General features: G+C 34.0%; 1 protein-coding gene across 2 annotated transcripts in view; it reads right to left on the bottom strand.

Annotated features, from left to right (window-relative positions):
• The window catches only part of PCDH15 (protocadherin related 15), a 775,879-nt gene that overhangs the window by 380,508 nt on the left and 381,047 nt on the right, over window positions 1-14,324 (bottom strand). For both annotated transcript variants that reach the window (XM_036026943.1, XM_036026942.1), the window contains exon 9: window positions 13,433-13,603. In XM_036026943.1, the coding sequence (XP_035882836.1) occupies window positions 13,433-13,603 (171 nt within the window). The remainder of the gene's footprint in view (window positions 1-13,432; window positions 13,604-14,324) is intronic.

Here is a 14,324-nt window from a genome sequence, read left to right as displayed (position 1 = left end):
AATGCATGTGTGATACACACTTCAGTTGTGTTAAGCTAGACTCTGAGTTCTAATGATTTCTCTGTTGTGATCAGATAGTTTATATGACATACCTAACACAGAGGGGGCTTTCAACTATCTGGTTTTTCCTGTGACCCCAAACAATGCTTTAGGAGAATTTTATAACTTTATTTCAAATATGTAACATTACTTGTTAAAATTTTTTAAAAAACAAAGTAAACTTTATTTCCTTCTGTTTAAATTTAGTTCAATTCCACACAGATAACAAGAAAAAGGAAAAAAATAATAAATAATTAGAGTTAGCTTTTATGGATAATTCCCCCTACCAAAATAAAGGTGTCAGAGGGAAGCTGCTTTAAGCAATGGTTAACATCCTCCATGACTCAGAGCTACTTCCACCATGCAGTGGGTGGAGCAGTATAGTGCCAGGGCGATTACTACTCAGGGTTCTAAGGCCAAAATACTGCTGTCACTGCAAACTGAATCCCTATATGCTTTTTCTTTCTCCAAGGAAAAACATGCCTCTTTATTTCCATAGATGAAGAAAAATAAACTGAAAACATAAATGTGTATGCTCTAGCATGTTTGCCTAATTATTAGTAATAACTTCGTTTTTAGAAAAAAAAAAAAACTATTTCATGTCCTAAACAACTAATTACAAACCAATACTTGAAGCACAATTATTTTGAAAGTAGATGCTCTCTTGCTCTCTCATGTCCCCAGTAGGTATTTGTGCCTAAATTCCTCTGCAGATTTCTACTTGTGGAAATGTATTGTTATTTTATAGTGAAAGCAGTTAGAACTCAAAAATCTAGAGGAACACAAGTGAAAGTCACATCAAATATATAGGAAATATAATTTTCAATGTATACAACAGACATAATTTATAAAGACCTAATGTGAGTCATCAGTCTTATATATACTGTCTTTAGACATTATAAGGTATAATATTGCTTCTGGGCACAGGACATATTTATAACTTAATAATACAATCCAAGAAGTTCCTTAATTCTGACAATCTATATCAAAGCAATCAGACTGAGAAATAAGCATTCTGAGGAGAAAGTGATGTTTAAAATAACTCTTAAACCCATTGTATTCATGCCATGCTTTCTTTCAAATCATATGAAAGAGGTACTTAAATCATTCTACATATCCTCCTTTTCTTCTTGTGTAAAATTGCCACCTGAAAAATATGTTTTAAGGAATAATTCTGTATGTCTTCAGGCAAACTATCTGCCAAGATTTACTGATTGGAGATTTAGAGTTCTTTGGGTGTTTATTACAACTCTGACATTATCAATATAAATGTTTATGGTACCTATAATAACTATTACTTGATTACCTTAACATACTATTTTTCAATTTTACTAAAATAAAAATATTTATCTTCTGTATTATTTGCTAACCTAGATCATATCATTGTCTCAATTTAAGTCATCAACATTGCCAAAAACAGTTATGAGCTTCAAAGAAATCTCACTGAAAACATAATAGAGTTATTATACCTTTTATTTCTCTTTCTATTGCAATTGAAAACCAATAAAACCCTTCTATTGATCTGTATGAAACTGTTGTTCTTTAGAGAAAACCAACATTAGGGAGAGTTGTCAGGAAATGTCCTTTTGAGGATGTGATATTTTTGCTGAAGCCTCAATTTGATTGAAGAGAATGTGTCGACCATTGGAAAGTCTGACAAAAGTGTTTTACAAGACAGTGAACAACAAAAGCTGGACATGAGAAGAAACTCAGAAGTTCCAAGCAACCTGGTGAAAGTCCTGGCAGGAGAGTAACGAATAAGCAGGAGTTAAATCATGTATTGCCTAGTAAGCCATACTCTGCTATTGGGATTTTATTTTCACTTTAATCAGAAGCTACTGGAGCATTTTGTGTAGGAAACTAACTTGAATTGATTTATGCTTCTAAAAGATGACCCTGACTGCTGTGTGAAGAATAGGTTGTAGGAAGCAGACTTGGGAGCAGGAAAAGGAGGTGACAGTGACTTATATAAGATTCCTTCTAAATGTCTTGAAGGCATCATGAACTGAAATCATTTGGGAAGTAAATAAATCATTTGCTTGGCCCATGGTCTGTTTATTCTTTTTTCAGAGTACCTCTGCTGATGATGTTAGTAAACAAATCAAACTGATTTAGAGCTATCATAGTAGAAAAACAATATGTTTCAGAAAAGTTGGCTTTACCCAAAAGCCAACTCTGCTTACCATAACTTCTAAAAACTGAAGTGGATGTAAATAATCTAATAAACTGTATTTATCACTTTTCCTAGTATTGCTTAATTATTTTTGTGGTGACCTCACTGAATTGAACTACCCATTTTATTTTCATCTTTTGGACAATAATACGCCTCAGCATAGTTTAAACTATTTAAACACATGATCATGTCCTTCAGTATTCATTTTAATCAAGAAGAACTAAACAAAGGAATATGTAACATAAGTTGGTTTTGCTAACAAGAAACCCTATCAAATAAAAGTATAGTTCTTTCAGAATAATAAATTTTACATAGGTGTTTTTTTGACATAGGGACACTTTTTTTTCTAAGAAACACTTTACACAGAACTTCAAAGTATAAAGCAAATAAATAAATTAAGGTACTTTATACAAAAACATACTATACAACTATTTTAAAAGGTAAGACATATATGAATAAGAAAAATTCACTTTATTCTAAATAAGTATATATTTACTGAGCATCCTACTCTTGAGGCTCCTTTCTAGAGGTTGAGGATAAGATCACAAAGAAGATAAACAGGTATTCTGTAGTATGTTTATATTTGAAATAAAGTAGATAGAAACTAATCAATTAAACAAACACATGTATAAGAAATTTCCAATGACTTACATAAAATAAACCAAGGTCATGTATTACTGAATTCATAGGCCACTATAGATGGGTGGTCAGAGAAGACTTTTCTGCAGAGATAACAATTGAGCCAAAATCAAATAAAAAAGTCAACCATAGAAAAATATCAAAAGAGAAAATTCCAGAAAGTAGCACATAAGGTCATATGCCCTTAGCTAAAAGAACATGTTTAGGACAGAAAGATAGTCAGGAAGCAGGTGAGAGAATAGAATTGAGGTCAGTGCCTTAGTCATTTGGGCTGCTATAACAGAATACCATAGATTGGGTGGCTTATGAACAACAGAAATGTATTTCTCACAGTTCTGGAGGCTGAGAATTCCAACAGCAAAGTACTGACAGATTCAGTGTCTGGTAAGTGCTCACTTCCTGGTTCATAGATGGCCATCTCACTGTGTCCTCACACAGTGCAAGACAGGATGGGTCTCTCTGGAGTCTGTTTTATAAGGATTATGAACTAAACCCAATCATGAGGGTTCTACTGTCATGACCTAATCACCTCCCAAGCATCCCACTTCCAAATACTGTTACATTTGGGATATGTTTCATCTAATGAATTTGGAGTTGACCTAAGAATTCAGTTCACAGCAGTCAGTGATAAAGGGCCATGTGGGGCCATATAGGATGCTACAGGAAGAGACTTAATAATGATCATTTAATAAGAAGCTATCATAACCTTGAAGCAGGAAAGTCACATGATGTGATGTTATTTTTCAATATCATTCTGATGAGGTTTCAGGCAGAACAGAAACCAAACCATTGCAGGACTCTAGGCAAGAATTTGTGATTATTTCATTATATATTTGTATATTTGCCTTACCATTTGGATTTTCAGCATTAGTTTACCCTTCTTTACAGTATCTTGATTTTCTTAGAGGAATTACCTTTGCCCATTGAATACAGTTTCATCAGGGGATCTTTAATAGAGTTGTTCAGAAAAACAAAACAAATAGAATGTGTGGGTATGTCTCTCTCTCTCTCTCTCTCGATGACATCTATCTATGCATCTGTCCATTGAGATGAAGAAGTAAAAAATGGATTCACATTAAGGAACTGGTTCATGCTACAATTGTGGGAAGACAACAAGTCCAAGATCTGCAGGGAAGTTGGCAGCCTGAAGACCCATGGAAAAACCCATGTTACAGTTCAAGTCTAAAGGCATTTGGCTAACAGAATTCTCTCTTCTTTGGGGGAGGTCATTTTTTTTTCTTAAGGCTTTCAATTCATCGAATGAGGCCCACTAACATTATGGAAGACAATTTGCTTTACTCAGTCTACTAATTTAAATTGTATTATCTTTAAAATACTTTTACAGCAGCATCCAAGTGTGTTTAATGAAATATCTGGGTAGCATAGGCTAGCTAAGTTGACACATAAAATTAACTGTTGCAGGCTCCCCATGCCCTCTGTTCAAAGAATGAACATGTAATTCAAGCAAGGTCAATTAAATATTTTCTCCTGCAAATATGCGTTTGATTAGAGGACAGAAGTACACCCTACCCCTCTAGTCACATCCGGACCACAAGGTCCTGCCCCTCCACACACAACACATACTTCTCCAATCTCCAGTGGCTAATCTTTTTTTTAAAAATTACCATATCCCAGGGAACATTTAATAATTCACTTTTGTGTAGGACAAATTCATTTCTTTGTTTGAAATGAAAGAACTGTAATTGTTTAAGCAGGCTCCAGATATTTGGAAAGACAGGTGTCAGGTTAACAATGGTTATCCAGGAGGTTGGGCTTTAAAGATTGAGGGTTTCCAATTTTCAACATGAATAATTTTTAAAAATATTTTTTCCATAATTTATAATTAGTAGCAAATAATTATTTTAATTAAAGTAAACAATGAAAAACTTTCTAAATTAGCAAGTTGGACAAAAGTAGAATTTTAAGTATTATTGGGAATGAAAGTCCTATTTTTATCTGCTATAGAAGCTCCAGAGGTGCCTCTGGAAAACTGGAGGTTTTGTGGACAATTTTAAAACTTTATTGATAGTCATTGTTTTTGAACTCATAAAATGAAAAAAAAGGAGATGATACTTGCTTCCCTGGAGGACATTTAAAATTTGATTCATTGGGATATTTTTGGCTCACAGTATTACTTCGTGGCATTTTACATCAGCTGCGGCCTCTTCCCTAAGCAACAATATATTTCATAGTTAATTCAGCACAAGAAGGGTCAATACCAAATCTTTATTTACAAAAAAGAGGGGGCTACTGTTCTTTTCAATAAACGTATTACATTCCTTTAAAGGACCAAAATCACACTGAATTAATTAGCAGTAGCACAGTCAGAATAAATTAGGCTATTTCAACATATACATCTCAGTTTTTAAGGCTGGGATTTCAATTACAAATAGCTAGATATTCAATAACAAATTTGAATTAGGTACTATTTCCCATGGGTTTCTGAATAAAAATCCAGTGAGATACAGAAATACCAGTGGCAATGATAATAATAATAGCAATAGCTAATATTATTAAATTCTTAGTATTTGCTAGAAACAAGTTAAGTATGCTACATGAATCTTATTTTATAGTACTCGTGAAAATCCTATATATTAGGGTTTTTTTACCATTTTATAGATGACAAACTTGAATTGAGGTTTAGAGACACTAAGCAATATTCCCAACATCACACAGCATTCAATTTGGTCTCTGACTTTTTACATATTGCCCTACATGGTGGTAGTAAATACCTTTGATATTTTTTCTACACAATTTAGTGAGCCATCAGGTGATTCTAGAATGAATCTTTACATAAAATTATAAATATCAAGTCAAAGTTGGATGCCTTTGCCTTTTCTCTTTATGTGTGTTTCATAGAAAAATGCCTCTCTAAAATTAATTTAAATTAATATTTTGAAAAAAAATTATTTTGAAAAACTACTAATTTGAAAAAAGAGTTAAACTTTCATCTTATCACTGAGCAGAATGGTGACTTTTTCTTTTAATTAATATTAATATATTCAACTCCTCCTATTGTTTTTTCATCCTTTAATTGTTCCACAGAAAATTTAAAATATCTTCATGTTGTCTGTAGGTGGAAATTTTAAACAGTTGAGTGTATTCAACATAAATTTTGACCAAAGATAAAAAAGAATAAATGAACCATTTGCTTCACTATAATATCACACACCATTTTCAGAATTACTGTAATACAGTTTCAAATTCCAGACAATACTTGCTGAATGCTATTTTTTGTTTGTTTGCTTGGTGTTTAACTATTGATTTCCCAAACTGGATCTGAAACTTCTTTGATTATTTACTGCTGGTAGCATGTGGGTATGATTGTTGGGGAGAGACAGAAAAATGGCAAATAATGCATTTTGACACCAGTTATATTATTATTTTTTTATTTCAACCTACTTTGAGAAAAACCTCGCTTTAAAAGGTATTGGCAATTTGAAAGTTGTTGATCGTTTCCTTCTTCATCTGTCACTTTGCTGGCCCCAAAAGAGTTCCGTGGTACACATTTTGAAAATAACTGTCTTAGAGACTGAGGGAGGACAGAATTTAATATTTGGAATATTAAGGAAAAGAAAAGAAGCTATTATGAAAAATATGTTGGCACAACTGTGCACTGGGACTCCATATGGCAACTGGGAAATAAGCTTACTTCATCTGAACTACCTATTAGACTTCTACTTAAAGGTTATCTGTGACTAGACAATGACCAAGTATTATAGTGCTTGCCATTGTTTCTTATTTGAAAACACTAAAATAGATATATTTAAATTATATATAAACAAATATGCATATTTATCATGGCTAATATTTAGATAATGTATAATTATAATAAACATATTGTATTATATTTATTATATTATATAAGTAATAAATAAATAATATGAATAATATATAAATATATTATTTATTATATATAATAGACATGTATGCACTCTTTACATATGAACACTAATAATAAGTATACTGTCATTGTGAGTGAGCACTCAGGAGCCACATTTATTCATATTTATACCCAGAATCTCAGGGCAAAATATGTGTTTCTTAAACTTTTAACCAATTACTTAATTCAATTCAATATATATTGAACATTTACTATGTAATGTGAGTGCATTCTTATTAAGATATAATGAAAAATGGGAAACTGAAAAAATTCACGGTCTAGCAAAAGGGAAACAAGCAAACAAGTACACCACCACCAGGAGTTAAGTACTTATAACAGGAATACAGGAGGACACAGAGAAAAGCTTAACTTTGAAAACCTACTATTTTGTATTAACCAAAATAAAACTTGAATAAAAAATGCCATCTTAAATGGCATATTTTACAGACAAAGAACAAACACTTCAAAAATTTATATGGAACCATAAGTGATCCTGAATAGCTGCACCAATTTTGAGAAAGAAGGGCAAAGTGGGAGGGATCACAATACCTAATATCAAACTGTATTACAAGGCCACTGTAATCAAAACAGCCTGATTTCTGGCATAAGAAGAGACACATGGACCAATAAAAATGTTTAAAAAAGAATTTGCTACCAATAAAAAAACTAAAAAAAAAACCCAAATAACAAATACCATCTTAATATGTTAAAGAAAGTGAAGAAAAAAGAGAGTAATTCTTAAAGAAGTTCAAGTACATGTATACAAAGCTATGTGTTTCAAGATAAATTACATTATGCAAGTTAAAGAGAGAAGATTACAAAGTGGCCAGACACAAAATTAATTAGAATGATATGCTAAAAGCTTTGATATTTATTTGGTATATGATAAAATATAATGAAGTGTTTTTAAACTTTAATTATTTTGCAATCGGATCAGAATTATATTTAAAAATAAATAAATAAATAACCCTCTTCATTGAGATGATGTTTGAGGGTAGGAGAGACTGGATAGAGGCTGGGAGTCCAGGGTTGACTTAGATAGGTATTTTAGAAGGGGAAGTAGTCATCCAACATATTTGAATGACATTTTTCAGACAGTACAGAAAGTACTTTTGGAGGTTGATTGAATTTGGGATGGGGGTCATTGTGTTACAGAACACACAAGGGGGGGGCCTGGGATGATATACTATTATTAAAAGAAGGCCCCGGTCCGTTATGTCCACTGCCCTGGGAAAGACGTCTCTCAATGCCAGAGATTCGTGAAAAGGAAAGAAAATGTTTATTTAATGCTATACTAACTTAAAGCAGTGACCTAATGTCTTTATCAAAAAAAAATCCTAAAGTCCCTAAAAACACCCACAAACACACAGTCCTTCCTTCCTTCCCCCTTTGCCCAGTCCAGAGTACCGTATCTCAGGAAAGGAAATAGAAGTCCATGACTTAGGTAGTCTTCTGGTTCTTCCCAGTTAGAACTCCATCTCGACTGGGAGACCTCCCTGGATTCCCGGCACCCTCGGCTGAGTCACCAGGATCTCTGCTAAAACCAGGTGGTGGTTCCCCCTTCTAAAGCTGTGGGGGTCCCCACTCTGCCAGGCATGTGGTCCTCTCTCTCTCAGGGCTGCAGGAACGGAGAGTCCCCACTCTGCCAAAACTGCATGGTTCTCTCCTCCAAGGCTGCTGCGTGGTCTCCCTCTCTCAGGGCTGCAGGAGTCTCCACTCCGTCAAGGCCGCGTGGTTTTTCCCTCAATGGCTGCCGTGTCTGTGTTTAAATCCCCGCACCAATCTTCTTCTGCAGCCCCATTTCCGACTCCTCCTACACTTGGGCACACTTGCCCTCAATCTACTGTCTTCTCCAGCTTTTCTGGTCGCCATCGTGGGTCTGGGCAGGTGTCACCCCATGTCATGGAGCCAATCTTCTCCCAGCTCCCACGCAGGCGCTATAACTCAGGGGACCTGCCTCCCAGGTCCCATCTTGGGGGTAAGGTCCCTTTCCATCCCCCTGGCCTTGAGCATGGCCATAGCTATTTAGCATATCTAAGTGACCAGCCAAAGGCTATAGGTATGCTAAATGACCATGCCATGGATTAGCTGCCCTGCATGTTCTTGCTCTGTGTGCCCCTTCCCCCAACTCACACCTGTGGGGGAAGGGGTGAAGACACCTTAAAATCTCCTGGACACCTTGAGTTCTGGACCCCATTTCAAATGCCTATTTGGGGTCCCCCCTCTTGGCTGCACCCTGTAACAATTGAAGTCTAGGTCAAAATCAACAACGACCCCCAAAGCAGCAAGAGGTAATGTGGATGCATCCGAACTCATTAGAAAGGATAATAAGGCATCTGTGGGAAACATGTGAAAAATATCTTGGAAAAGTAATAAACATAAGCTTGAAATTCAGGAGTGAGTTCAAGTCAGAGAACACATTTAGAACATTCAGAGCATCCCTCTTTGGAGAAAAATAAAATTCACTGATATAGGTTTGATAAGTCTTAGTGACAACATATAGTTTTAAACAAGTCACAAAGGATAAAAGTGTGCATTTTTCCTTAGGATTAAATAAATAAATAAATAATGAATCCAAGCAGATAAATTTAATTTACAAAAGAAAATCATTAATGATTTATGAGGAGAAACCTAGAGCCATCCAGGGGAGGAAAAGAGCCAGTAGTTTCATAGAAGACAAGAGAGAAGTGAGTTTCCAGGCTGTAACAGATTCAATGAATATGAGCCAAGAGCAAATTATGTTGTACATTACTGCAAATTAACACTTTTAATAACTGAGAAAGCTTCCCTGGAAGAAGAGAGCATCATAAATAAACAGGGGAACTGTATTGGACAGTTACATGAAAACTGGAGTTCTTTGTGACAAAGACTACAGTGGAGATATTTGTGACTCAGCAGTCCTGGTATCCAACCCAAGACTTTAAACCAGGACTGGGGAGGAAATAAGAGCGTGAATTCTAGCTGCTAATGACTTGTCTGGTAGGAACTCATGCTGCAATACTGAAAACTTCATGACACAATAAATGAAGGAGATACAGAAAACACAGATGATGTGTCAGTAGTATCATATTAATAGTGTGGTATTTCTATTCAGGGACAAATTACTCAGCAAAAAACAACCAAACAACCAACCAGGCAAACAACCAGCCAAACAGTATACACCTGTTCAATTCTGAAAAAAATGTGTAAGGATTTACTCTTTTTGTGCCTCAATAGAAAATGGAAAAGATAGAGCTATGGATTGTACACTCTCCAAATTCTAAAGAATTTTCTCACAACACTAAAACAATTTTACTACATAAGAATAATAACAACTTTAAGAGAATCAGAAAGTAAGAATATAAACAGCATATGAGAAAGATTTTATGTTATCCTAGTTGTCAAGTCTCCTTGATTAGCATTGAATACAACATCCATTAAGGTCCAATAGATACTTATCAAATTAATTAATAAATAATAATTAGCTATAAGACTACAAATTGCTTTAGTAGCCTTGAGACACGATATTTATATATTTACATATCCAGTATAATATCAATATTAGTGTTTATGAAGATATTCATTTTTCTAAAGATAATTTTCTATAATAGAAAATATATAACTTACATATAAGTTTATCTCTAAGTATATGATTATTTGCATTTTAATAGTACATTTTTATTTTTATTATATTCAGGTTCATGAGTTAAACACTGTACTAGATTGCCTTTTAAAGTTTTGCTGAGCTCATAAATTCTGGGAGCATTGTAGTGAAACTTAGAATGGCTTCTCAAATCAAAAATACCACTGAGGTAATTAGTGGAAAATTTCACAAAGAAGGTGAGCAGGTGTCAAACCTTCAAAATCTGTAGAATTAGTTCAGGAAAAATCAGCAAGAATGTAATTAGAGTAATCACTTCCTGTCTAGCTGACATTAATGGTTAGTTCTCTCGCTCTAAATAGCAATATCTTATCATTATGGTAGAAACTAGGAATGTTTTTACTTTCATTGCATTTAATTATCTTAAAGAATCACTATTTTTTTCTGTATCTTTAAAATTCTGTTTTGCATATCTTAACTACAAAAAGTAATTACACTTACATGCATGTTCAGAGCAGCACTATTGACTGAAATTTCCAGAAGTTTTACAAAATATGTAATGGAAATAAAATAAAAAAGAATTAAGACAGAGAAAAACACAGCAATTTGAACATGAAACTCAAGAACCAGCTCCACTTCTTAACGCTAGTAATCAGTGGAGGTCCAAGATAGCATGTGGAAGAACACATGGAAATCTGATGCCAGCACTATGACTGATTTTATTTTCCCAAAGATTGTCACACACAAAACACTGCCTTCTCCATATGTTCTTCTTTCAATGCAATTGAGGTACTCCTGCTGTTAGGGTATGCTATGCAATTGTACTCCTTGAACCTGACAGAGTTTTGACAACAGAAGTAACAAATGAGACTAGTTCAAAAAAAGTTCTGTCTAATCTTCTCAGGAAGTTTGTTCTTCGAATCTATCACCTTGCTGTGGGGGAACCAAACAGCCTAGGAGAGGCCCACATGGAGCAGAAGTGAAGCCTGGGGTTTGCAGTCCTGGCTGTGCTGAGCCAACAGCCAGATCAGTGTTCTTACTGAACCACTCTGAAAGTTGTACCCAGCCCTCAGTCAAGGTGTCAAATAATCAGAAAAATTGCCTATTTTGCAAGTACACATATTTACATTTTTTCTCATGGCAATAAAAATATCCCCTTTAAAGGATAAATATTTGCTATAATTATTTAAGTATGTAAAATTAAAACACTCTTCATTTCACAGAATGTTAAAGAATGGGTCAATCTTAAAATGATAATGAAGCATACAATTTTATCAAGTGTATACCATTATGTTTAATTCAAAATACATTATTTTAAAGAAAAATACTTTTACTTGTTGGTTATAAGTCACGGAAATCTACTTAAACTTTATACCTCAGAAAGCTCATCCGTAAAAGGACCATTATAATGGTAACTATGCAAATGTATTTCAATTAATATTTTTGTAGAATTTACCATAGTTCATGATGAACTGAAGATTCAATATAACCATTAGTCATTATTATCAAATATAATTTTTACCCCAAATCTGGAGCATGGCTTTGTTGCTAGCATGAAATGACATAACTATGAGAGAGATACTTATTCCATAATTTGGAAGGAAGAGGAAGAGATGCTCAAAGATTCTTTGTAAAATCAGTCCACTCTGCTTCCCAAACAGCAACTTCTGTCTTCCTTTATTTTAGTACATCAAGTACTAATAGTCAGACTTATAATTTATTCTAATCATTACTATTTCTGTATGCTCCTTATCTTGGGATGTCACTGGTATACCAGCTACATAAATTAACTCAGAAAAAAATTATTAAAATATTATTTTTCCTCATGATTAAAAAAATCCTTACTGTTCACCATTATTAATAGTCTTCTTAGTGGTGGTATTCAACAAAATAATGGCATATAACTTCACGTAATCTCTAACTATTTGCCCAGACAAAATCAATATGAGCTTTTTTGTCTGAAAAATCACCCATTTAGCTGAAATTTACATTATTTTCTTTATTGAGTGCACATCATAACATTTATTCTTTTTTCTCCAGCTTTTTTTGGTTCATATTAGCCAATTAGGCCAGCAATCAAGAATGTCAGCAGTCACAAAAGTGATTCTCAGTTGTTTGAGGTCTACTGCAAGTAAGACCACATAGTCAATAAATAAAATATTGAGTAAAAACTCCTTGAAATGGGTAGAATTCACTATAATTTACATTTAGGAGAATGAATTTCTGTTTTATTCTTTAAAAATCTCAGATACTGAAAGGATCCCTACAGTTCTCACATGGCTAAGAATAAAAATCAATTACTTTCCATCAATTTCTGACATTATGAGCTGTGTTACTAACTCAGAAAACTTAAAGTTTCCCAGAGAAACTACAAAGCTATTCATCAAACAATTGATTCCTGGGAATTAGACTTTTCTAACACAGAATTAATAGTTTCAATATTTATGCCTAAGCAGGATATCTACTTGCCTTATAATTTTTATTCTTAGGTACAAGTATTTATCATCCAGGGAGGTCCAAGTTGTGAATTCCAAGCTGACGCTAATTTATACCTTCATTAGAAATTTAAAAATTAGGTACAGAATTGAGTGTAGAAAACGTATGTTCATGCCTTACCTTTCCACTTTTTTTTAAAAATACATATTTAAGGGATAAATATTTGCATTCAGTTTTCATTAGCTTCCGTCTCAAGAGAGCCAAGTATAACTTCCAATAACATTTCAAAAACTTAAGAGACTAAAGAACATCCTCTTTAACTGCATGTCCTTTGATTTAGGATCACATGTTTACATGTGAATTTAAATAAATGTTAGAATTATTTTTCAGTTTCCCAGCACATATTGAGAACATAACTCTGTTATGATTTATAGGTGGAAAAATAAATGAATCTATGTAAATAGGTTGTGGCTTTATAACATGTCTTCTACATTGTAAATGATATAATTATTCAATGTGACCAAAAATTTTCTCATAGTTTCCAAAATTGGGTTTGGGCATACATAGTTTTTAACATTCATATAGTGAAGTTTTCTATTCTCACCTAACATGTCTATAAAATACTTGAACAGGATCTCACTGGGGTTCAAGAGGTGTAAGTGAAAAGGAAAAGAATATTTACCGGAGTTCTCAACTCAGGTATGGCAGCTTGATAGGTGATTGGACGACAATCACGAGTGTTTGGCACAAGGACACAAGGAAGAAACATTGGACCCAAGTCATCTCCATCCAGCACATCCACTGTGAGGGTGGTGGTGGTGGTTCGCCTTTCATTCAGATTTTGTGCACGATCCTGTGGGAGAGAAAGAAAAACCCAACACAATGGACTTAATGTTTCCCTCAGTTTGACTAAACTCTTGACAGATTTCTTACTGATAATCATCACCTAATTTCTGTTTTCCCAGAGCATTTACTTTAGAGAACTTGCAATTGAAAAAGTTTCTCTGCTCCTTTGGGACATGAATTTTCTCCCAGCTAAGATTTTTAAACAATAGTCGATATGCATTGTTATATTAGTTTCAATGTACAACATGATTCCACATTTAGATGCCTTATAATCACTGTGATGTGTCTAGTGACCATCATTTACCATGTAGTTACTAAAACATTATTCAAAGATTCCTCAAAAAATCAAAAATAGAAAGAACCAACATACAACCCAGCAGTTAGTTCTACTTCTATCTAAAGAAAATGAAAACATTAATTCAAAAAGATGTTTGCACCTTCATATTCATCCCAGCTCAAACTGTTGACAGTTTTACAGCCCAAATCTCTTTCTCAAGGACCTGGAAATCATCCCTTTGAAATGTAATCATCAAGGAAGATAGGGCTCCTATTTCTTAGTGTCAGAGGGCAGGAGCACAACTTCAGAGGAGTCTTGCTCCAAATTGTGAAACTGTCTCTCATCATGAAGAAAGAAAAATGTTTTTTTTTTTTTTCTTTTTCTTTTATTGCTTCCAGAGAGAGGGGAAGGAAGAAAGAGAGGAAGAGAAACATTGATGAGAGATGGAAAC

Source organism: Phyllostomus discolor, chromosome 5 (assembly GCF_004126475.2).
Source record: "Phyllostomus discolor isolate MPI-MPIP mPhyDis1 chromosome 5, mPhyDis1.pri.v3, whole genome shotgun sequence".
Classification (NCBI taxonomy): domain Eukaryota; kingdom Metazoa; phylum Chordata; class Mammalia; order Chiroptera; family Phyllostomidae; genus Phyllostomus; species Phyllostomus discolor.
This window is presented reverse-complemented; position numbering and strand designations above follow the sequence as displayed.